This window comes from Gossypium hirsutum, chromosome D09, assembly GCF_007990345.1.
Source record: "Gossypium hirsutum isolate 1008001.06 chromosome D09, Gossypium_hirsutum_v2.1, whole genome shotgun sequence".
In the NCBI taxonomy this organism is placed as follows: Eukaryota; Viridiplantae; Streptophyta; class Magnoliopsida; order Malvales; family Malvaceae; genus Gossypium; species Gossypium hirsutum.
The window spans coordinates 32,939,989-32,967,224 of NC_053445.1; the positions used below are offsets into that span (position 1 = coordinate 32,939,989).

General features: G+C 32.8%; 1 protein-coding gene and 1 long non-coding RNA gene across 2 annotated transcripts; one reads left to right on the forward strand and one right to left on the reverse strand.

The window, feature by feature from the left end:
• The first annotated feature begins 5,874 nt into the window (after positions 1-5,874).
• On the forward strand, positions 5,875-14,910 carry LOC107891829 (enhancer of mRNA-decapping protein 4). The gene is given in 15 exon segments (XM_016816751.2): positions 5,875-6,092; positions 6,291-6,415; positions 6,536-7,591; positions 7,692-7,741; positions 7,822-7,978; positions 8,088-8,306; positions 8,777-8,905; positions 9,056-10,618; positions 10,787-11,036; positions 11,039-11,145; positions 11,729-11,848; positions 12,568-12,738; positions 13,865-14,029; positions 14,111-14,239; positions 14,355-14,910. Coding segments are annotated over 13 exon segments (4,194 nt in total). The 5' UTR covers positions 5,875-6,092; positions 6,291-6,415; positions 6,536-6,763; the 3' UTR covers positions 14,661-14,910.
• A 420-nt stretch (positions 14,911-15,330) lies between these two features.
• On the reverse strand, positions 15,331-16,354 carry LOC107891830 (uncharacterized). Its single transcript, XR_001682312.2, has 2 exons — positions 15,894-16,354; positions 15,331-15,609 (listed from the first exon to the last, which is right to left on the reverse strand). It is a non-coding gene; the product is annotated as an uncharacterized lncRNA (long non-coding RNA).
• Between the last annotated feature and the right edge of the window lie 10,882 nt (positions 16,355-27,236).

The window sequence follows — 27,236 nt, forward strand, 5'->3', positions numbered from 1 at the left end:
AACTTTAATACTAACTTATTACCACTCCATAAATATTTATAAAAATATTTACGGCTCAATTAAAAATATCCGAAGTCTCGATACCTTGTTTTCGATTCTAATTATTTTAATATTTATTTCTAGTACACTATTCACTATTTCAAAAATTTTTCTAACTTCACATTTAACTTATACTCACTAATTTAATAATATTTTCTACTCGCTTGTCGGATTTAGTGATCTCGAATCACCGTTCCGACACCACTGAAAATTCAGGCCATTACACTTTCAATTTAACCCCTAAATGTTCTAAATTTCTAGGTTTAAAGGAATCCAAGTGTGACAAACATGGTTCAACTAATATTCCATATCATTCATTTATTCATTCAAGACACATATGAATCATATTTTGTAAATCAGTCCGTTTAATGTCAAACTTCATTATTCATACCACTCAACTATAAGTAATATATTCTTTTATAATACAACACAACTACTTTAGTATAAATGAATATTCTACGAACTTACCTAACTAGAACAACAACAAACACGACACTAAGGACTATTTTTGCAGTTTTTCCTTTTCTACAATTATCGATCGGTTGATCCATTACTTGATCTATATAATAATTTAATTCAATTATCAAATCCAAATACCTTAAAGTATCTAAATATATGCACATGAAATTTTAATTTTGTTTTCACAATTTTCTTAAAATTTTATATTTTTTCAATTTAGTCCCTAAAACTGAAACTATTATATCTTTCACAATTAAACATCATTTTATGATCCAATTTCACATACATCCTTATAAGAACCTCTACTATCCATATTTATCAAAAATTCATGGCAGTTTCATCAACTTTTCATTTTAGTCCCTAAATGCAAAACTAATAAAAGCCACTTTACAAATTAATCTTATTTAATTCCTAAGCTTACAATTCTACCATTTAACATCAAAACATTCAAAAACCATTAAAGGTAACTTTTACAAACTTTAACAGTTTTAGGATTTAACACACGGGATAACTAAATTAAGCTACAACGATCTCAAAAACATAAAATTCATGAAAAATGAACCTCAAATATACTCACATGCAATGAAGAAAAGCTTGACCAAATCCCTAGCTCTTTATCAATAGAGGAAATGGGTTTTAGAAAGAAAATGATGAATATGATATGCTTACTTACTTTTTCACATGTTTTATTTTCTTTTAAATTTAATTTTATAAATAATTTAATATAAAACCAATTACTTACCGTCCATTAACTTAAAAGTGGCTAATTGCCACATAAAACTGCTAACATTTACCTATTAATCATTTTTAACTAATAAAATCAATAACGATTAAGTTTTACGATTTTTATGATCTAGTCCTTGTACCATAATTAACTACTTAATCAATCAAATCACCGAACCAAAATCTAATATAACATTATAGTAGACTCATAAATATTAATAAATAATATTTACTGATCTGATCATCGGAAAAAGAAGTTTTGAAACCATTGTTTCCGGTACCACTAGAAACGAGCTATTACACTGGCACACAAAATGCATCCTGACACATAAGCGAATAACTCGTACACAATCCAATCCTATAGTATGCCAACTTTATCTGACACAGCCCAAACAACTAATAGGGTACCCATGTTCAATTTCATTTTACGATTCGATACATATATCATTTCTCAATCAAAATCATATTTACAATCCAATTCATTATCAATATACTTTATATCTCATTTCATACAACATATTTCTATCCCATTTCCATATAACACATCATATTCCAAGCATTTCATGTCATTTTCTATTTTATTCATTTTAGACCTCTATTTCGGTATTCCATATAACATATTATATTCCAAGTATGTACAACATACTTGTACATATAATTCGTTCGATGTTTAACCGCCCAATTAAATTAATTCTATAATCAACTTAATTCATGTCACGGCTAAAAACAATACTAACTATGTTTGGATTTCGTTCGTTTCAACCATAGAGTGTGGCCTTGTAGGTTCTTGTAGCGTTAGCAGTAATACTAGAATGATTTTAATATTACATCCAATGAGTAGCATCTAGCAATGCATCATTGCTACCTAAGTTACAAGAAGTCATGATTCGACTTAACCTCTATGTGATTAACCTTTAATGTATTAAATCCTTTTGTCTTTTATATCTAGAATGGGCACAAGTCATGGAATTGTCACACTTGCATAATCTATATAATGTTTCTTAATATCCTGAGTAGACTATGATAAACAAGTAAGTATGGTATCTCATATTAACTTATTTGAGTATGGCCATGCATTTCTAGTCTTACTCAATCAAGTGGCCTAAGATATTACTCCTATTATGTAGGAGGGACAAACCCTATATTGATTAACCATATCCCAGTACATAGATTGTGGTATATCCAACATCAACCTTTATAGAACAACCAGTTACGATGGATGTTTGACTGTATCATAATATACGACTCACGATGATGGGATGATGATGATCTCAAGTCTGAGGATCGTATACATAGTAATCACTATGAGTAATGTTGTGATTATTATATAATAATCCAAGAAACATACTCATAGTGGATCAGTCCAATACACATACTCATGTATTGATTTTGACATCCCATGTTAGTGACAACACTTTGTCATCAATAAACTACACATTAGTCTTAATGCATTATTGTTGTTCAAGCCCACAATAATACTTGACTAAGGACCTTTTAAGAATAATCATATTATTCTCAAGACATTATTATAAAACAGTTTATTTATACACACATAAAAGAAACTAAAATAATAATGGCAATGCTTTATATTAATAAACGAGGTAAAACAAGTATGTTATTACAATCATTTCATGATTGGTCTTTGGGCATACTCTAACAAGCTTAATAAAGCTCCCATGATAAAAAAAATCTATAAAATCAAAAAAAACTGACTAGAGACTTACTTGAAATTGGTGGCTTAATATCGATCTAGGTTTTTCAAGCTTTTTCATTCTTTCTTCTATGGAGGACACGATGAAGAAGATGATGTTTGTCATCCTTTCCCACTAGATTAGTTTATAATTAAGCTTAATTAAATAATTTAATCTTACTTAATTAAGCACTAATCTTTACTTAACTTAATTTAATGACATTCACCTGCTATCCACTAAAAAAAATTCTAAATTGGTTTATTAGCTATTTTAGTCCTTTCGATAATTGCTATCTAAGTCCTTAAGCCTTTCTCTAATTAAAACTCTATAGCAATTAAATTTTTACAATTTAGTCATTGGGTCTTAATTAACTACAATTTCGGCTAAATTACTTAACCGAATTTCAATATATCTATATACTAACTCTGTAAATATCCCTATTTAATATTTACGGACTCGGTTTATGAAAATGAGGTTCAAAAAACTGCACTTTTCGACGCCACTGGAAACCGGGTCATTACATTTCTAATTTATTGGATTTAAAAGTTTTTAAGTATTTCTTATATATATTTATCAAGTAAGATATAGAAAGAATATGATGTGGTGATCCGATCGAATCTATAGATCATATTCTTAGAGATTGTTTAGCGGCCAGGGAAGTTTAGAGTGTGGTTCAAGCTCTCTCATAAGATTTGAGTTTCTTCATTTTGGATTTCAAGTAGTGGGTAAAAAACAACAGTAGGTTTGAAACAACTAATGCGTTTTGCTGCTTCCTTGGAGGAATTTTTTGTGGCCATTTATAGGGACTGTGGAAGGGAAGAAATATAGAAAATTTTCAAGGACAAAATCAATTTGTTGTGCAAGTGGTGGGTTATGTTAGAAGGCTCACCTTGGACATTTATAATGTTTGGAAGAAATCTATCACATGCTTTGTTACTGTTGTGCGATATGTTAGTTGGAGAAAACCACCTTCAAATGCATAGATTCTTAACATCGATGGCAACATTCGAATGTTGGCACAAAGTGCTGCAACAGATGGCTTGATTCGAGGACTAAATCTACTGTTGTTGGCTTGATTCGAGATGAACATGGTATTAGTTGGTTAGCTGGTTTCTTGTGTAAGATTGGAAGTGCTAATAGCTTACATCCAGAGCTTTGGGCTGGAAGAGAAGGATTGTATAGTTAAGGCGAAGGGGTTATCTAATATAATAGTTGAAATGGATTTTGTGATCAGGGTAATGACTTTGAAACATGGCGTGGTTGATACTCACCCACTTGGCTCATTAGTTTGAGATTGCATGGAACTTGTCAACAAGAGTATAGGGTGATTGAAATAAGACACATACATAGAAAGGGAAATCGATGTGTAAATCATCTTTGCTAACTTGGCAGAAGATCTTGACTTGGGGTTATTCTTTTATCTGTACCGCTATACAGCTTATTGTCTTTGGTAATTGATCACGATGCTAATGGCAAAAAGATTGCTAGAGTAGGCTAGTTGCTGTAATAATTTTCATTTTGTACCAATGTATATATTTAGAGTTTATAATTTATAATTTATAATTATATTCATTTATGGATTTTTATATATTTATTTATATTTTTATAAAATTTTAAAGTTTACATATATTTAATAAAATAAGTTTTATATATTTTTTATTAAAAAGGCCACATGGTGCTATTTGATTGGTCAAAATAACCAACAATTCTTTTAACATTTGTTAATAATTTGGGTCAAAACCATAAGTGAATGATACTTTAGGTATCAATTGGTACAAACAAAAATTTAGGTATCAAAGTAAGAAAATAGGTATACTTCAAGGACTAAATTGTGAATTAAGCCAATAAAGAACAATCAATACAAATTTAAACTTGAAACTAAACAAATTATTTATTACTGATATTAATAATCTTATTAAAATTTAATAACAATAACAATAATCATTTATCTAAACAAATTTCTGCTAAGGGTATTCTAATCATTTTAGTTTTTTCCCTTATGCTATTACACCTCCATTCCATTCAACCAAACACAAGAATACTATTACGCCTCTATTCCATTACATTCAACCAAACAATTGATTTGCTATTATGCCTCTATTCCATTACGCCTCTATTCCATTACACCTCTAATCCAATACACTTCTAATCCAATACAGCGAACCAAACGTGCCCTGAATAAAAAATAAAACATTTTCAAAATAAGCAAAAAAAATATTTTCTTTTCCTCCAAACAAGTCATGTGAGTAGCTAAAAATTAGGTCAAATTATGCTATTAAACCCTATACTTTGAGTAAGTTGTGGACTTAGTACATATGCTTTAATTTAGTTATGTTCAATCTTTGTACTTTTAGAATTTTCAAAGTTTAGTCCTAACTATTAAGTTTATTAAGTTGTGCTATTTTCAAAATTCGATGCGTCAAACATATTATCGCATGTGTAATGTCATTTTAGCTTGTCATCTTTACATATTACTTGCAAAAACCTAGCTAATAGATTTAATGGCTGCTATTACATTAAGACTAAAATTTCAAAATCTAAAACATATTGTGACTAAGAATTATCCAAATGAAGAACATGGACTAAATTTCTAACTTTACGCATAACACAAGATTAATGATAAAATTTAACCAAACAAATTTAATTGCTATTATTTGAACATAACTAATTTTTTAAAATTTGAAAAGCACCAAGACTAAATTTAATTAAATCATAGCAAATCCATAAGGAAGTACTTGATTTAGTAACAAATTTTGATCCTAAAAATTACCCTTTAAAATTAATTTATTACTAATTTATATATTAAGATATGAAATAAATAATACTGCTAGCATTAATATAAAAAAAACTAAATTATTAGAGTAAAAAGAACCTACAAAAAATACCTTGTCTTGCCATGATAATAATATCAGTATTGAATTGGTTCATATTTTATTTTAATTTTACTTTTATGTTTTAACTATGTGAAATTAAAAGACGAAAGGCCATAAAGAAGCTTCTGGAGACAATTGGAAGAAGGAGAAAAGAAAAATAAAAAGAAAAGAAGGATCTGCAAAGGGGGGCGGCTGAAAGAAGAAACTGAAAATAAAGTGGCCGCCAGATTAATTTGCTTTTTGGGTTATTATTTATCAGTGGGCTAATCGACGTCCAGTCTCCACTGGTCAAATCGCTGGAAATAAGGTAGCAAAAGATATCGGTTTTAATTTATTCATTTCAATATTTTTCCTTCTTTCAATTCAGTGTATTGCCTTTCATTCATCGTCTTTGATCGTATTGCAGTCGAATTGATAAGCGTTTGTTCTGATATAATTTCCATATTACCGAAAATACCGAGTTTATGAGATTATGAGAAATGTTTTGAGATTTTATCTGTTGAAGTTGTTAGCCTGAAGCGACTGTATAGGAAGAGTGCTTTTTAGTTTGAGGGGAAGAAGACTTTTGATTGTTGTTCAATGCTTTGGATTTGAGATGAAGAGGAAATTGCGTACTTGATACAACTGAATGTATGTATCGTTTTCGCGAGTAGTAGGGCTCTTTCACGGTTCTGTAGCAGTTCTGAAATGGTTTATTAGTTAATTACTGAACAGATAAAACTGAAAGCCTTTGTTGTTTCTTTTTTATAGGTTATTGGCCCCTTTGAGTTATCATCCAGTCTGGGCCACCCACACAAGAAGAGAGTAGGAGCAAGAGATTCAAGATTGGATATCAAAAGTTCCTATTCTAATCTGAATTGAAGCAGGCAGGTCCATGAAATCCTCCTATTCCTTGTGTTCCACATAAAGTAAGATCTTATACAAGTCTGTCCCCCCGCTTCCTTAATTCATTGTTTTTGAAATTGGAATTGGAATTGGATGGCTTCCTCTGGGAATCCCAATCCTCAACCACAAATTGGCCGTGGAATTGGAGGTGGAGGCGGAGGCGGCAGTGGAGGGTTCGATTTGAACAAACTGTTTAAGCCCAGTTCCAGCCCAATGCTGCAGCATCAGCATCTCCAAGACATGAACGTCATGGCAACTCCTCCAAGTCCAAGTCCTAACACTACCAACCTGACTACATCCCCATCTTTCCCAGCCCAACTGTCAACGCCGCCTCCACCTCCCTATTTAACGCCTTCCTCCTCTTACCCTCCGCCTACTAGGCCCTACCCTTTCCATCACCAGTACCTTCACTACCCTCCTCCTCCTCCTCAACACCTACCCCCCTTGCATCCTCATCCTAATCCTACCGGACCTATTCCTTATCATCCCCAACCCCAACTACCCACCACTCCTACTTCTGGAAATGACATTTTGATGGCCTTTTTTGGCACTCAGTCTCAGTCACAAGCTCCTGCTCCTGTCCCTTCTGCCCCACCTCTTAATATGAATGTCAACCCATCTGCCCCTTCGCCCTCTCCCTCCTCTCCCTCACCTGCCCGACTGTTGAGCAGCAAGTCCCCCAAGGGAAGGCATCTTTTTGGGACCAATCTCCTTTACGATATTCATGTCAGGCTGCCCAGTGAAGTACAGCCCCAACTTGAGGTCACTCCCATTACCAAGTATGCTTCTGATCCTGGCCTTGTTCTTGGTCGTCAGATTGCTGTTAATAGGAATTACATTTGCTATGGTCTTAAGCTTGGGAATATCCGTATCCTCAACATCAACACCGCCCTCCGGTCCTTGCTTCGTGGCCACACTCAGGTATTTCTCTTTATACGCACTTTTCTATTATCAAGTTCCTATTGTGAAACATCTTATTACCAGCTCAACCTTTTCATTTATTTTGTTTCTCCAAATATAGAGAGTGACAGATATGGCTTTTTTTGCTGAGGATGTCCACCTTTTGGCCAGGTACTCCTTTCTACATATTTCATGGGATAAATTGACTTCATTTGTGTCATCAAAAAGTGCTCATCTTTCATTTTCTGCAGTGCAAGTGTTGATGGCCGGGTTTTTGTATGGAGGATCAATGAAGGCCCTGATGATGAAGATAAGCCGCAAATTTTTGGCAAAGTTGTTATTGCCATTCAGATCGTGGGGCAAGAAGAATCGAAACATCCACGAGTCTGTTGGCATCCTCACAAACAAGTAATAAATCGGTTTGTATTTTATGTTATCAAATAGTAACTATTATGTGCTTGTCCTGTCCATACTTTTTTTTCCTTGTTGTAAAGGTTCAACAAATGTTATCTAACAGGAGATTTTGATGGTTGCTATTGGAAATCGTATCCTGAAAATTGATACAATGAAAGTTGGAAAACTTGAAGGGTTTACAGCAGAGGAACCTCTTAATTGCTCTGTTGATAAGCTTATTGATGGGGTTCAGTTTGTTGGTAAACATGATGGTGAGCTTACAGAGTTGTCAATGTGCCAATGGTTGACTACCCGTTTAGCTTCAGCTTCAGTAGATGGCACGGTTTGTACAAACACTTTTTCTTATTTGCTGGTTTATTTCCTCTCTTTTGGTTCTTAATATAGTTTCTTCTGAGAACAAAAATGAAAACTGAGTGATGGTTATATCTAGAACACAGAAAACCTCTTCAAAGATTTTCCTATAATGGCTGTACGTGACATGTAAAGCTGATAATGTTTTATTTCCAGCTAACATGATGACTGTAGTTATGGATATTGAGCCTTTTTAATGTAAGTTTTTTGGTTGTCCAAAGCGATTTTCTCATTATAACTATTAGCTATTATTGATGTGGGAATATTGTAAATCAAGTAGCTGACAGCCATTGGCCTTTTTAAGGCCTAGAAAATTGAAGATTTTGGTTTGACTTGTGGCAGTTGTTCCATTAGGCAGTGTGCTTAAATTCCGAGCAGACCATCTGTATTCATTCTTCAATCAGGTAATGATATTTGTGGAAACTGTAAACTCTGTGACAGGTGAAAATTTGGGAAGATCGTAAGCCCTTACCACTTGCAGTGTTGAGGCCACATGATGGACATCCTGTTTACTCAGCAACATTCTTGACTGCCCCGCATCGCCCTGACCATATAGTTCTTATCACAGGAGTAGGCTTCTTTTTCTTTTCCTTTTTATAGAACATTTTCTATGTCCATTTTAAGCTTTTGTGATTTAGAAAATTACTTGTGCGTTTGTGTTAGTACTGCGCCATAAATTCACTTTTCATTATGCCAAATGTCTATTTTGAAATCTTTTAGGGCCCACTAAACCGTGAAGTGAAGATATGGGCCTCTTCAGGTGAAGAGGGCTGGTTGTTGCCCAGTGATGGTGAATCATGGCAGTGTACCCAAACATTGGAATTGAGGTGTTCTGCTGAGTCTGAGGTTGACAATGCATTCTTTAATCAAGTTGTGGCACTGCCCCATGCAGGCCTGTTTCTGCTTGCAAATGCCAAGAAGAATGCCATATATGCTGTGCACATAGACTATGGGCCTAATCCAGCTGCAACTTGCATGGATTATATAGCTGAATTCACTGTCACAATGCCCATATTGAGTCTCACTGGAACAAGTGATAGTTTGCCAGGTGGAGACTATACCGTCCAAGTCTACTGCGTTCAAACACAGGCCATTCAGCAATATGCTTTGGACTTGTCTCAATGCCTGCCACCACCCCTGGAAAATGCAGACTTGGATAAAACTGATTCTAATGCTGCTCATGTTTTTGATGCCATGAACTCTGATGTTTCTGCTTCTCTGGAATTATCTCATGGATATAAACCAAGCCCTTCAATTTTGGTGTCGTGTATAAGCTCCAGTAGCTCTGAAAGTGCAGCAGTCGTGAGCTGTACGCAAAATTTAGCTTCTTCAGATGTTACTTTCATATCTGAGAGTTCTGTGTCTGGCATTGAAAGTAAGCCAAGTGCTTTGCTGTCTTCTAGTAGTGCCGAAAATATGCACAGTGCATCTCCTCCAGGGTTATCACGAAAGTCTTCTGGTTTTAGAAATCCAAGTGTTGATCATGTTAACCACTCAGCACGTGATTCTGTTGACCACAATGTAGGTACAGTCAAAGAGAATAAGGCTGAAATGCCCTACTCTGGTGGTCACCTGCAGAAAGGTGAAGATATTGCCCAAAATGACATTTCAACTGTTCCTGGTCCTCATACAGTGTTCAAACATCCAACCCATCTGGTAACACCATCAGAGATACTGTCTACCATGGCTTCATCGACAGAGAATTCTCAGATTAGTCAGGTTATTAGTGACGGTGAGGCAACAGTTGAAGATGTTGTCAAGAATGATGCTGAATGCATAGAGGTAGAAGTTGACAATCTTGGTGAGACAAGGCATTGTCAAACTAATGAAGCTAAATGTCCACAAGGCCCTCATACTACTGTTACAGATAACAAAGAAAAGGCATTCTACTCTCAGGCATCGGATCTTGGCATTCAGATGGCCAGAGATTTTTGTGCCAAAAGTTATAGCGTTGAGGGAGCTCAACAAGCTAATCTCATGGGTGTTTCTGTTCAAGAAGATAAACTTACTAATACTGGTGATGGGGATGACCAGAATGTGATTAAAGATGTCCCTCCAAAGGTCAGTGAAACTGACACTGCTGTCACTGTTTCTGCATCTCCAGCTTCTGCTAAAGGGAAAAAGCTGCAAAAGAAAAATTCTCAAGTATCAATCGCATCTTCCCCTTCAGCAAGCCCATATAATTCCACAGATTCATCTAATGAACCAGGGTGTAGTTCTCAGGCTCTGTCAGCTGATGCTTTTTTGCCCCAATTGCTAGCCATGCAGGACTTGCTTGAGAAGGTGGGTTTTTTTTTTAATAAAAACAATACATAAACAAATTTTTGACGAAAAAATTTCCTTTTAGAAAAAAAAAATTATAGAGCCTCTTCTTTATACATGTGCATTCGTGTGCGTGTTAACATTTTTTATATAATTTTCTTAATATAATGATTTTGTTGCACCAAGCAGTCCCTTAGCATGCAGAAGGAAATGCAGAAGCAGATGAACACAATTGTCTCTGCTCCTGTTAACAAAGAAGGGAAAAGATTGGAAGCATCCTTGGGCAGGAGCATTGAGAAAGCTGTAAAGGCAAATACAGATGCTTTGTGGGCCCGTTTCCAGGATGAAAATGCAAAGCAAGAGAAGTTAGAAAGAGACTGCATGCAGCAGATAACAAACTTGATCACCAACTGTTTAAATAAGGACTTGCCAGCCATGTTTGAAAATCCTTAAAGAAGGAAATAGCTGCAGTTGGCCCTGTTGTGGCTCGTGCTATTAGTCCTATTCTGGAGAAAAGTATATCTTCTGCTATTACAGAGTCATTCCAGGTAAAACCAAAAATCCAAATTTTGTTCGCATATTAGATTGTTTGGTGCCCTATAAGAGTGAAGTGTTCATTTATTTGGACAAATGCACCATTATAAATGAAGACATAATAGGAAATGTAGCAACTATATCTTCTTGTTGGAAATGTTAGCAGGTGCTCTTGGCATGGGTCAATGTGATATTTATAGGAAGAATTTTGTAGTTAGTGTATTTGTTATCTCTTGAAAAGGAAATAATACATTCAATAAAAAACATCATACTGCTAAATATTTACTTTTTGGGAAAACACAAATGCTAAATAGTAATCTGAGTGATCTTAAACGCACTTGATCTTATTATTGAAATATGCTGTAATGATCTCTTTCCATCTTGTCCCATCTTTTACTTCATTTCTGGGTAAAATTTGGTGAAACCTCAGATGTTTCTACACTATTTGTTGCTGTGGTAGCTTTCTTTCATCAATCGGATTTATTCTATAGTTGTGAATTTTTCTCCTCTAAATGTAGTCAAATATGGTATATAATTCCCTTATGCCACTAAAATTGTGGTAGTTACATTATGGGGTTTCTAATTGGGTATTTGCAGAAAGGAGTTGGAGAGAGGGCTGTGAATCATTTAGAGAAGTCAGTCAGTTCAAAACTTGAAGTGACAATGGCCAGACAAATTCAAGCACAATTTCAAACTTCTGGAAAGCAAGCACTTCAGGTGACTTCTTGTTCATCTATCCTTTTTTTAAAACTTACGTTATGTGTTTTTCTTTATTAAATTCATTTGATCCTTCCAATGCTTTCCTTTTTCTGTCATTTGGAGTTTGATAAGAATAATTTATTTCTAGATGATAAAAATTTAGATCAGTGGGATTGGTGAATGTATTTTCCTTTGACAAATAAGCATTCAAATGTCTCATGGACTGTTATAAATGAAATTCATAGCCTTCGTGGGGATGTTTTCCTTTATTGTAAAATGCAATTACATGTACTCTCCAATATCACCTAATTCAATAAATCAGTTGTACCCTACCGAATGTATAAGCTTCCTTTATGGATTGGTAGTAACTCTAAATTCCATTCTGCATGAAACTCTTGTTCCTATTTTTCTCTCTAGTTTTTGTGGATACAGGTTGTTGAACTTACACTGGTCTGCATTTAAATTTGATAGAAAAGGAGGGGAAAAAGTTGGGGGGGGGGTTAATTGATACCTGCCTAGTGTCTCCTAAAGAAGATAACAGAACCCATCAGATGAATGTCCTAAAACTTGTTGAGTTCTCTAGTTATTTCTTATTGTTTCTGGTGTCTCTAATGGTCATCCTCCCTGGTGACATTCTGCTAACCTTTTTTTTATTGGAACGAATGTTCATATATCTTAATATTTGACGTCGGATAAAGTTGTTCTGCTGATTAGAGAAATGCTGTATTCATCCACAGGATGCACTAAGGTCTAGCTTGGAAACGTCTGTTATTCCAGCATTTGAGATGTCATGCAAATCTATGTTCGAGCAAATTGATGTCGCATTTCAGAGAGGGCTAATGGAACACACAGCTACTGCTCAGCAGCAATTTGAAAATTCACATTCTTCCCTTGCCGTTGCTTTAAAGGTATGGTAGATTAGTGACAGTTTGGTGGTTTCTATCGTAACTTAATTCTCACTTTAGCGTGTTAAAACTGTCAAAGGTTACCTTCCTTAGTAGCTTAATCATGATAAAATGTAATTGAGTATTCTCATTTTTTTTTATAATTTTTACTGTGCTTTGTAGATGTTCCTGACTTGATATCTTTTCTAGGATAAGTCGTAGTATATCTGTTTACTATTTTTTATAGCCATAGAATAAATGATGTTGCATAATGAATTTTATACAGTTATAGAGGTGCCTTTAACTGAACATGTTTCTGCAAAATCTTGTTTCTAGATTGCTACTGAGATAATATCTGAATGTAGGTATATATGCTCAATATTAGGATTTGTGCTTGAATGGGAGATTTCTAGATTGCTACTGAGATAATCATAACCTGTGTTGTCAAGGCTGCAAGGTGCACTCTAGGTGCTAGAACCCTTAAATTGGTGCAAGAAAAGTGCTAGCCTAAGTGAAATAAAGCGCAATATATGTATGTAGTTTTAGCAAGTCTGTATATATGATATATAAAGCTTAAGATATATAGTAAACTCAAAATTATGGTCTAGTTTATCTACAGAACATGCAATTTTTTTATTGATCAATATGCATGATTTCCGTATAGTTTATGTTTGTTGCTGAATGCTCAAATATTGAGAAGTATTTAGTTTGACATGATTCCTTTCTAACTAGTAAAGAGATATCAAATGAGATCTGTGAAAAATAAAAGAAATTAAAGGAGATTCATTCAAGTGGATTTTTTATGCCTATTGCCTTACATAAAAGCGCTCCTAGGTACAAGCCTCGTGTGCCTAATCAAAAGGGCCTTGCTTGGAAGGGTCTGAGGCATTTTTGTTGAATAATGCTAAAGCTTAAGGCACAGGTGTGCCTAGGCACAAGCCTTGACAACACTGATCATAACCTGGTTTTGTTATAATTAATGGATGGTTGTTTTGTAATGTACGGTAGTCAACAGCCAGTTTTAATGATGTCCAATAAGATGGTGAAATGTTCGAAGACAATTTTTCACATTTATGTATAGTGTTGCCTGTATTATAGGCTTTGCTGGTTCAACTTAAGTCTTTTAAGATAAACTGCTTTATATTCACAGGATGCTATTAATTCTGCAAGTTCAATCACACAAAGCTTATGTGGAGAAATGGCCAATGCACAACGAAAACTTCTAGCTATAGCAGCAGCAGGTGGCAGCTCCAAGGCAGGAAATCCCTTGGTGACACAATTGAGTAATGGGCCATTGGCTCATCTGCATGAGATGGTATTCTCTCTCTGTTTCTCGTAAATCTGACAGTCATCGTTCATGTTTATGTGCCTCACATCGACTGTTATATGTGTACAGCAGCCTGAGGCACAGTTAGATCCAACAAAAGAGTTGTCAAGAATGATAGCTGAGAAGAAATATGATGAAGCATTCACCTCTGCCTTGCATAGAAGTGATGTCTCAATAGTTTCCTGGTTGTGTTCTCAGGTAAGGTTCCAATGATCAGTTGTACTCTTGACATTATTTTCCAGCAACCCTTAATTGTACATAACGAGAAAGCTCTACTTTGAGACCTGACATTGGTTTGAATTGAATTAACCAGGTTGATCTACAAGGGATATTGTCAATGAAACCATGTTCACTGAGCCAAGGATTATTGCTGGCACTTTTTCAGCAACTGGCTTGTGATATCAACAAGGAAACAAGTAGAAAGCTGGCATGGATGACTGATGTAGCAGTTGCCATAATCCCATCAGATCCAACAATTGCAGTGCATGTGGTACCAATCTTTAGGCAGGTGTCTCAGATAGTGGATCATCTACAAAGCATGTCCACTACATCTGCCTCAGAATCCGCCAGCATCAGGGTTCTTAAGTTTGTCATAAACAGTGTGTTAAGCGGTAAATGATTTTGTTCAAATTTGCTAGAATATCTTCCTTTTTTTTTCTTTTTTGTTTTTAAATATAGAAATTTAGGTACTTGCAGTGGAAAGACAAATGGGGGATTATTTCGTATATTCAGTTGTATGTTCGATTTTGTGTGAAATAGTTGAGAGCGTATTTACTTCTCAATCTTTTTTGGTTTTGAATTTTTTTTTTGGGTTCAGGTCTTTATGGCTTGAAAATTTTTTCATATTCAATTTTATTTGGGTTAGGTTATTTTGGGTTTGAGTTTATTTTTGTTCAGTTTCTGATTTATTTTTACGTTAATTGTAATTACATCTACAAAATTTAAGTGTTTACATTTTAATATAAATTATTAATTTATTTATCTTTAAACAAACTTTTGATATTTTCAATTATATTTTGATTAAATCTCGCAATTCGTAGTTGCTTTGCACCAAAATGATATAATTAATTGACAATATAAAATTAACTTTTAAAATAATTTAGGGATGATGATTTTTGGCTCAGTTTGCATGTCTTTTATTTATTTTTTACTCTCTGTTTTTTGCTTGATTTAACCTTTTAATTTTTACCATTTAAAAGTTGCCCATGATAAAAATCAACCTTTCATTAACTTGATGTGGATGTTTCGTGAAATTTTCTTTGATCACTTAGATTTTCATATCATATATGTAATACTCAATTTTAAGCTCGGGCTCAAATAAATAAACATAAAAAAAAAACAAAAACAAAAAAAAAAAACACAGTCCATTTTTACAAATAACCTAAACCCAAATGATCCAATACCTAGCCCACTAACCTAAAGCCTAGCCTAACTACAGTGTGGCCCTCAGCAAAAACACAACACAGCAGAAACCCTAAGCAGTAGCAGCAAACTGGTGCCGCAGTAACCGCCCCAACGTCGCCCCACATGTTGCGCACGTCGCCCCGCACCCACCATGCACGTTATTCCTGCAAACGAACCACGGATAGCACTAGAAGGACCGAAAATATAGCAAAAATTGTAAAAAGAGATTATTTTTTTCTTCTTTTTTCTTCTTTCGGCTATAAAAACTGAGGAATACATTTGTAAACCAAAAAAGAGGGATATCAAAAAAACAATTTAAAAGAATCAGAGAGCAGTTTGAAGGTTTTTTTTTCCTTTTCTTTTCACTTCGAGTTTTTCTTCTTTTGTTTTTTTATCTTTGTTTCATACCTTTTTATAAAAAATATAATAAAAAGGAAAAGCGCCTTACCTGGTTTCGAGCGCCATTCGCGGTGGCCTCACGGTGGGCACGACGGTGGCGGCATGAAGGTGCTAGGGTCGAAACCCTAGCAGAGAACCCCCCTCCCCTTTGGTTTTTTTCAAACAGAAAAATAAAATAGAAAATTTTTAAGGGAAATTTTTGTTTTTAATAATGTAAGCAAAACAGCGTCGTTCGGTGAAGGCAGGATCCGCGTGTCGACCCGACCCGCAAGCAGGGTCCGCGTGTTCCTGCCCTAAATGGGAAATTTTCGCTTTTGATCCTTCTGATTTGTTTCATTGTTTTAATATGGTTTTCTTTTATTTTCTGAATTTGCCCCGTTTGTTTCCAATTTTATTATTTTAATCCCTTTAAAACGCAGTGTTTGAGAGGTTTGGGTAAATTTCCCTTTGGATCCTCCTCCTGTTGCGCGCGTTTTGATTTGGTCCCTTTTCGTGTTTTCTATCTTTGAATTCGGCCCTTAAATTCCGTTTATTTTCATTTTAATCCTTAATCTGTCATTTTAGGTTTTTTTTATTTTAATATTATTAATACTGTTATATTGCATCATTATTATTATATTATATTATTTATTATTATTATTATTATTTCTATACATATATATAGGGTTGAGCATTCAATCGAATCGAATCGAAAATTTTCGAGTTAATCGAGTTTTCGAATCTCATTTTATCATCCTAACTTTATTTGAAGTTTTCTCGAATCGAGTCGAGTGAGATGGAATTCGAATCGAATCGAATCGAATATATTTGCTTGAGTTAAATTTTAAAAAATAATTTTGGGTCCTTGTAACCGTTGTCACCCATCGTAATAAAATTTGTCCACCTTAATCAATTTTTTTATTAACTTTCATCACATCATAATTTATTTATTAATTTTTTATATACTGGTTAGCTTATTTGTTTGCTTAGTTGTTTCAATTATCTTCAGATTCTTGTCACTATGTATTTTGGAATTAAAAAATATATTAAATATAAAAATATGATTTTTTAATAAAAGTTATTTTAAAAATAAAATGTGAAATTGATACCAATATAAAATTTTAACACGAATATTTTATGGCATAATTAAGAATTCAATTTTAATATAAATATTCAATATGACTAAACAATTCAATAATATAAATAATATAAAATGTGAAATTTAATTTAATAATATAAATAGTATATATAAATAAAATTATTACTATTTATGTTTAGTGATTTTTTTTGGATAATTTTGATTTTTTATTTGAGAGTAAAGGGTGAGAAGTAAAAGTTTAGAGGGAAAATAAAAAATTTTGGGGAATAAAAGTTTGAAGGAAAGTAAATAGGGGAATAAAATTTCGAAGGGAAAATATTAAAAAAAAATTGGAGGGGGGAGGGTTTGGCGTAGATGGGAGGTGGGATGGGAAGAAAATAAAAGTTTTAGGGGAAAAGTGGAAAAGAGTAAAAATTTTGAGGGAAAATAAAAGGTTTTGAGGATTTTTGGGAGTAAAATTTTGAGAAAAAGTAAATGGAAGAGTAAAATTTTTGTGGGAAATGGATTTTGGGTAGATTGGGTGTTTAAAGGGGAGGGGAGTAAAAGTTTTGGGGGGAAAGTGGGAAGGAGTAAAAGTTTTGAGGGAAAAGTAAAAAAGTTTGGGAGTTTAGGGTAAAAATGTAAAATATTATAGTTTGATATTCGAGTTATTCGAATTTGAAAACTCAATTCGATTCGAACTCGAAATTCGAAAAAAAAATTTGAGTTGATTAGAATAACTCGATTCGTTTAACTCGAAATTCGAATTTTTTTCGATTTTTTCGAATCGAATCGAGTTTTGCTCACCCCTACATATTTACATGCATTTTCTATAATATATATATACGTAACTTTTTTAGAAATTATTATAAGTTTTTTTTCTGTATGTTTCATTCATTTTTTATATATGTAAACTTATATACGTATTTTAATATATGCATATACATATTTTCAAAATTTACTTATATAATATCATACTTATACATTTTTTTATTTTGTAAATACATATATATATCTTAACATACGTACGTAGTACGTACATTTTATGTTTTTTCATCTTCATATGTTTTTTTTACATATTTTATAATTTCAAAATATAAATACATGCATACATTTTTATAATATATGTATATGCAAATATTTTTTTTTTTGGTTGTCATAAATACTTATACATATACACACACTTTTATCTATTCTTTTATATTCTATAATTCTTATATACATCTATATACATATGTACATATTTTAATTTACATACATATATATATGTATATATACATTTTTACATATATATTTATTTTAAAATTTTGTGCTTGTAATTTATAGATTGTCATACCCTCTTGTTTTTTTTTTATGTCTTTTAAGATTGATTATTAATGCTGCTGATCTTTGAGTGTTAATATTTATGTTTGCATGACATGTGATATGAGATTATTGCTCGTATTAGTATTGTATTGCTTATTCGTATTTATTATTTATTGATGATCATTAGTATATACTTTAGCTTACTAATTATTGTTTCATGTTGTATATTAACATTCCATCACATTTTTAAGAAAAAAATATATTTGGTTTCATCAAAGCTTTAAAACCATTTTGTTCAAAGGCTTTCAAGGTAACGCAATATTCGGTATTTGGGATCTTCGAGAGGATTGAGCCCTAACGTATTGGGTTCCAATTTTCCTCGTTGAACCTAAATAATCGAGAATATTCTTTATTTAAAACACATAAATAAAAAATCATTTTCGGGAATTCAACATGTTGTGTCCTAACGTATTGGGTATGACATATTGTTTTCTCGAGATGAAGATTTTCCTAAAAATAAAGGCAATATTCAATGTTTTAGATTCTGAGAAATTGTACCCTAACATATAGGGTCTCGATTTCTTCGTCTGACTTAAACAATTGAATATCCTTTTAAATTTCATCGCTTGAGTTTTTTGGACAAGCTCATTCTTAAGGATATGAAATATTATGCCCTAACGCATTGGGTGTGACATTTCTTTTTCCCTAAATGAGAGGGTTTTAAAATGTAATTTGATTTATACAAGTTTTTAAATAAAATGATCGTATTTTAAAATATTTTCAAACTTTTGACACTAAGACATTAAACAATCGATTCGGTACCAATTTTGGGCGTTACGAGGGTGCTAACCCTTCCTCGTGCGTAACTGACTCCCGAACCTATTTTCTCAAAATTCGTAGACCTAAAATCGTTTTCAAGGTGAACCGATCACACCTCAATAAAAGATTGGTGGCGACTCCAATTTTCGTTTTTAAGTCGACAACTAAATTTTTTGTTTTATCAAAAAATAGTTTCGACAATATATATTTATCTATTTTTTGTATTTTTTATAATTTTTTAAAGATAATTTGAAAGTAATTTAGTTATATATGTTAACTTTAATGGATAAATTAATTTTTTCAAATTTTGGTTTATTTAATGAGCTATTCATCTTAAACATAAAAATACATAAATCTTCAAAAATATGAAAAGATAATAAATCTAAAAAGCTTTAAAAAAAACTCATTTTGTTTTGTAATTTTATTTTCAATATTCTTTTTAGAAAATTTAAGTAACTTCTTCAATTTTTTAATTATTTTTTTTCACAAGATGAATGGATTAGCAACATTCTTTTTAGAAAAAAAAATCATTTATAAATTTTATTTATTCTCTCTTCTACAATTATATAAGAATTATATTAAAATATAAAAAGATAATTTGTAAATTAAAAAATTATCTCTTTAATATATAAAGTAAAAGATACTTTCTTTTACTATGGAATTTGTTGCGCAAAATTTGACAATTATATTAAAAGTTACTTCAAATTAATATGTAAAAAATTATATAATTTTTAATTATTATCTCTTGAATAATTTAGATTATAATGATAATTTTTTTAAATCTAATGATAATAAATTATTACCTATATAAATGTCATTTCAACTGTGGTTATTTGATAAATTTAAAATCGATAACTATAAATGACACATCAACAAAAATAAAAAAGATAATCTATTTTTAATAAAAAGTAAAAAAAATATTTACAAATGGATTTAAAATTTATAGAAATTTAATAAATATTAAATATTCTTACTATATTTATTTAAAATTTTGATTTGAAAATAAATTTTTAAAAATTATTTATAACAAATTTTAAAATAATTGTCTTTTAAATTAAAATTTTTAATATTATTTTTAAATAACTTCACAATAACTATTATATATTTTTTTCAAAAAAATCATTTATTATAGTTTTTAAAAGAATTATTTTTTAAATTAAATAATTTATATATTAATTAAATTTTAATACTAATTTCAAATCACTTCATAATAATTATTATGTACTTAAATAATATCACCCAAATGAGTCCTGATTTTTTAAACTGTTGCAAATAATAATTATTATATACTTAAATAATATCACTTCATATTTTGAAACTATTGCAAATAAGTCCTGATTTTTAGACAATAATATTGGTGTCCTTAAATACCACAAAATGCTTTGAAAATTTACATGACATGGATTTAAAGATGAATTTCAATATGGTAAGTTCAATTTCTTAAAATGGTTTATCTAGATATTTTGTAAAAAATTACGTTTTAGTCCTTAAATTTGGTTTTGAGATTGAGTTTTAAATGTCGCTTTAAGCTGAAATTTTCACAAATGGTTTAAAATAAAATGCCTAAGACACTTGTTGGATTAATGATTTACATGTTTTACACAAATCATGTGTAAAATGATGATTTTACCCCTATTCTTAAATAACTAATTTGTGTTAATCGAAGCATGATTTAGGCTTACATGATTAGAAATACTTGATTAAGTATGGTTTGATGGTGTGATGGTTGGTTTTATGGTGTGTTTGGATGACTGGTAAGGAGAGTCACATAAGTGGCTAATGTGACGTTTCGAATTCAAGTGGATCCGTTCCGGCTGAGTTTGGAGCATCACATTTGGTAGTATCAGAAATATATTTGCAAAAACAGGTTGGCAACAATAGCTTTGCAAAAACCAAGTTAGCCAGAGTTTATTAACTCTCGGATTTAAAGATTTTGGAAATTAAAATTGATTATTTAGTTTTAAAATAGGACCGAGAATTTTTAAACGTTGGACTAAGATACTCTTATTTGAATTGCTTGTTTTGGGGTAGGAACGAGAACACATTGCCATATATTGAAGGAATTTTCCTTGGATCACTTTCCACTTCTCACTCATTTATGTTGTTTGTTTCTTTTAAATGCTATAATATAGTCGATATGCCTCCTAGACACGGTAGAGTTAATGCGAATGTACCTCCTCCTCCGGGTTAGGCTACACTGGAGGCTAGCATGGAGCCTTTAGTATAGGCTATGATAGGAGCCTTTCAGCATATTTGTAACACTCCTAACCCGTCCCCGTCGCCGAATTAGGGTTACAAAACATTATCGTATAATTGAAAACATTTAAACTTAAAACATTCAATAACTTAACCACATCATAAACCATTCATATACATGCATATTGTCCATAAATCGAGCCCTTGAGGCCCTAAAAATAGCTTAGAAGCAATTCGGGACCAATTTGAAACAATTCAGAAAATTTGGGATAGAGAAGCAAAATTTGTAAAACAGGGGTCACACGACTGTGTGGCCAGGCTATGTGTAACCTTCAAACTAGGGATACACGGTCGTGTCCCAACCCGTGTCCTCACCCGTGTAACTCTCTGAGTAAGGTCACACGACTATGTCACACGCCTCTGTGCCAGGCCATGTGTTAAGCCGTGTAACTCACTGACTAGCACCCTAAAGAAATCATCAGATGACACACAGTCGTGTCGCCAGGCCGTGTGCCTCATACGACTATGTCACATGCCCGTGTCTCAGGCCGTGTTGACCCAAATTTGCCTAAAATCAAGCCAATTCCAAAATCATTTCATGCATGACCTTTCAACCCACTTTAACACACTTTAAAAGTACCTAAACTTCACCAAAACATACATCAAAATACCATTTCAGGATCTTAATTCAACTAACCAATATGTCATTCAAAGGCACCTCAATTGCATACAAACAACACTAACCTATACATGTCAAAATTACCATATTTCAAGCATTATATCCTAGCTCAACACTTACTAAAACATACCACATATTGGCTATTCTCAATCCATTTAAAACACACCATAAAGGACCTTATAAACATGCATAACAAGGTGACCAAAGTGACACAATTTGTCAAGACATCAAATAGTATCAAACCAACATAACTTCTAAAGGTTATACATGTCAAACCACCAACATCACATTCATAAGATTATCATTAAAAAACACCCTATACATGCCATTATAAACATTCGCCAAAATGTGCAAAAACTACCAAAATGCCTGCTGGATAGTGTGATAGGTCTCCGACGAGCTTCCAACTAAATCGAGCTTCTGATAATCTATAAAACAAAGGAAAGAAACTACGTAAGCAACGAGTGCTTAGTAAGCTCGTATAAACCAAAACATAACTTACCATTGTATTGGCATTAAATAAAACATAAGTATAATATGAACCAAACCATAAGCTTGGCATAAGCCTATACATCACCATCAATACACAAGTTAACACACTTGTACATAATTCAAATGAATTAACCATAAGATAAATCAATTTCCATATGAAATACATCATTTAGTTCATACATTATTTCCATAGGATTATGCTTGATTCCATTTGAATACTTACCATTTCATTCCCTTTTCTTTCCCGTTGAACTATTTAGAATTTCATCGAATACTCAGGAAAGCTCACACGAAGTGTGCCTTTACATATAACCATAACCTTTCCTTTAAATCATTACTTACACAAGCTGTGGGTCAGAATGTAAGCTACACGATGCTGCTCACACGAGCTGTGGAGAATCCGCAACAAATGCAGGACCTCAACCATTGATAGGACATTCAATACCAACACCCGAAACACGAAATTCCTAATGACATGTCATTTGTATCCTAAGAATTCCTAAGGCTCAACCAGGTTTCGTTATCCGTTAATTCATCATAGCATTGATATGTTTATACATCGATCCATTTACATTATAAATAACATAATAACATTCAATTTAAATAACATAAACACGATAACCATTCATTCGAACTTAACTTGAATACTATAGGCTTAGTAATTAGGTCGAACTAATCCAAAGCTTTTGTTTTACCTCGATCTAGGTCCGTACGTGGTTTATCTTTATCTAAATAGACAATTTCAATCAATTTAATAATTTTAATATTCAATTTAATCCACATTTCATATTTATGCTAAATTACTAAGTTGCCCCTAACATTTTAACTTTTTACAATTTAGTCCTTAAGCTCGTAATTTGAAATCTAACCATTTTAATCCTCCATTCAAGCTAGCCGAATTTCATAGATACCTATACCAACTCATTTAAACTAACATTTCATAACAAAACCCTAGAATTTATACCTTTAACAAATTAATCCCTAATTCAAAAATTCATCAAAATCACTTTACAGAACTTGTTTATTTTTCAAAAAAGATTCATAATCTATCATTTAACATCACAACCTATAAAAAATCCATGGAAAAACCCTCAACCTTTAACAATTTTACAAATTGACCTCGGGATAGCTAGATTAGCTAAAACAATCTCAAAAGCATAAAAATCATTAAAAACTGGGCTCGGATTCACCTACAAGCACACAGACAAGCTAAACTTCAAAGCCCTAACAATGGCTATTGCTCTCTTCAATTTCAGTGGAGAAGAGACTAAAGATTATACAATCTTTTAATTCCTTTTTGTTTTAAGTATATTTACCTAATTACCAAATTAACCTTTAAAACAATAAATTTTCAATAAAACCATGCCATGCACATCCACTAATTTATTAAATGGTTTATTTACCCTTCAATTCCTTTAGTTTAAAGTTTCATAGCTGTTTGACCTTTTTAACTAATAGAACTCAACTTTTTCACCTTTTACGATTTAGTCATTTTCACTTAACTACTTAAACATCAAAATTTCTTAACGAAATTTTAATACGGCCTTAATCTATTTCCATATAAATTAAGATAATAATAAAATAATAATTTACTTATTGAAATTATGGTCCCAAAATCACTGTTCAGATATCACTAAAAACGGGTTGTTACAACTCTCCCCCTAAAGGATTTTTCGTCCCCGAAAATTTTACCAAAAAATAGGTTTGGGTATTGCACTTTTATAGCTTCTTCCGGTTCCCAAGTAGCCTATTCAAATCCGTGCCGTTTCCAGAGAACTTTAACTAAATCTATACTTTTATTTCTCAATTCTTTAACTTCCTGAGCTAAAATTATGATCGGCTCTTCACTGTACGTCATATTTGGCTAAATCTCAACATGTATAGGTGAAATAATGTGTGAAGGATCTAATACCATCGTAACATTGATACATGAAATACATTATGAATTTTTTCTAACTCTGACGGCAAATCCAATCGATAAGTCACTGGCCCAATCCTATCAATGATTTCATACAGCTCGATAAATCGTGGACTAAGCTTTCATTTCCACCCAAATCCGAGAACTTTTCTCCAAGAGGATACTTTTAGAAATACCTTGTCGTCGACTTGAAACTCTATATCTTTTCTTTTCATATCCGCATAAGATTTCTGATGATCAGAAGCCGCTTTTAAACTATCACGTATTCCATTGACCTTTTCTTCTGTTTATCGAATCAAATTAACATCAAATAACTTTTTCTCGCTCAGCTTAGTCCAGTATAACGGAGTTCAACACTTTCGACCATATAAAGCTTTGTACGGTGTTATTTTAATGCTTGCCTGATAGCTGTTATTGTATGTAAATTCAACCAACGGTAGAAATTTCTCCCAATTACCTTCAAACTCTAAAACACAACATCGAAGCATATCTTCGAGTACCTGAATTACTCACTCAGACTAACCATCGGTCTATAAATGAAACGTTGTACTAAAATGCAATTGAGTACCCAGAGCTTTATGTAATTTACTCCAAAATTCAGAAGTAAATCGTGGATCCCTGTCAAAGATAATAGAAATTGGCACACCATGCAATCTAATAATCTCATAAACATATAACTCTGCCAATTCTCAAGTGAATAATTTGTACACACTGAAATGAAACGCGCAAATTTCGTCAAACGATCTACAATAACCCATACTAGAGGCAATTCCGATATAAAATCCATTGTAACACGCTCTCATTTCCATTCTGGAATCATTATAGGTTGTAATAAACCAGAAGGTACCTAATGTTCGACTTTAACTTGCTAACGACCAAACATATTGATATGAAATCCAAAATCTCTCGTTTCATACTTGGCCACCAGTACATCTGTTTCAAATAGCCATACATTTTATTACTACCAGGATGTATCGATAAGCTACTACTGTGAGCTTCCTGTAAAATCTTTTGAATGAGATCAGAATTTCTCGGAACACAAATTCTATTTCTGAAGCACAAACTGTCACCTGAACCAACATGAAAGTCCGAGTCAGGTGTCAACTCAATCTATTTCTGTTTAGAGATCAAATCAGCATCACTTTTTTGAGCATCGCAATTTTTTTTGCAAAAACGTTGATCTAGCTTTTAATTCAACTAAAATAGAACCATCATCAATTAATGTTAACCATGTGTTCAAAGCTCGCAAAGCAAACAAAGATTTTCTTCTCAGAGTATCAGCAACGACATTAGCCTTTCTCGGATGATAGTCAATGATCAAATCGTAATCTTTCAACAATTCAAGCCATCTTCGTTGTCTCAAGTTCAGATCTTTTTGTGACACTAAATATTTCAGGTTTTTGTGATCCGTAAAGATATGACATTTTTCTCTGTACAAGTGGTGTCACCAAATCTTTAAAGCAAAAATAATAGCTACAAGCTCTAAATCGTGAGTCAGATAATTCTTTTCGTACGATTTCAACTATCGAGACGCATACACTACCACTTTACCTTCTTGTATCAACACACAGCCCAAACCATTTAATGAAGCATCATTATAAATTACAAATTCCTTACCAGACTCTGGCTGAACCAACACAAGTGCCTTGGTTAACAACGCTTTCAATTCGTCAAAACTTTGCTGACGCTTTTCAGACCATTCAAACTTGACGTCATTCTGAAGCAGTTTTTTCAACGACGTAACAATCATTGAAAACCCTTTAACAAATCTTTGATAATACCCGGCTAGACCCAGAAAACTTCTAACTTCTGAAAAATTTCTCGGAGGTTTCCAGTCTACTATAGCCAATATTTTACTCGGGTCAACTCTAATTTCGTCTGCTGATACCCCGTGTCCCAAAAATCCAACTTCTCAAAGCCAAAACTCACATTTGCTTAACTTAGCGAACAACTATTTTTCACGTAAAATCTGCATAACTATTCTCAAATGTTGGGCATGCTCTGTCTCATATCAGAAATAGATCAGAATGTCACCAATGAGCACAACAACAAATTTGTCTAAGTACAGCCTAAATATTCTGTTCATCAAATCCAAAAACACAGCAGCTGTATAGGTCAAACCAAATGGCATAACAAGAAATTCATAGGGTCCGTACCTAGTTCTGAAAGTAGTCTTCGGCGCATCTGAGTCTTTAACCCGTAACTAATAATATTCAGAACAGAGGTCAATCTTTGAAAATATTGTCGCACCTTTCAACTAATCAAACAAATCATCTATATGTGGCAAAGGATATTTGTTCTTGATTTTGAATTTATTAAGCTATCGATAGTCAATACACAATCACATATACCCGTCCTTTTTCTTAACAAACAAAACATGATAACTTCAAGGAAAAAAGTTGGGCAGAGCAAAGCCCCTATCTGTCAATTCTTGTAACTGTACTTTCAACTCTTTCAACTTTGTAAGTTCCATTCTATACGGAGCTATCGATATCAGAGATGTTTCCAGCACTAACTCAATAGCAAAACTCAACCTCTCTAACTGGCAGTAACCTTGGTAATTTATTCGGGAATTCATCAGTGAACTCACATACAATCGAAACCGATTCCAATTTCAACTCTAAAACCCTGGTATCAAATATGTAAGCTAGATACTTTTCACAGCCCTTTCTAATGTATTTCTGTGTCGTCATAGTTGAGATAACATTAGATGTACCATCCAATCTATCTGATTCAATTCAGATCCTTTCACCGTTCTGACATTTCAACATAATATGCTTTCATCTATAGTTCACAACAGTATCATGTAGAGTTAACCAGTCCATATCCAAAATTACATCAAACTCATCAAAAGGTAACAACATCAAATCATCCAGAAAGTTGCAACCCCAAATCATCAAAGGATAGTTTTTACAGGCTTTATCAA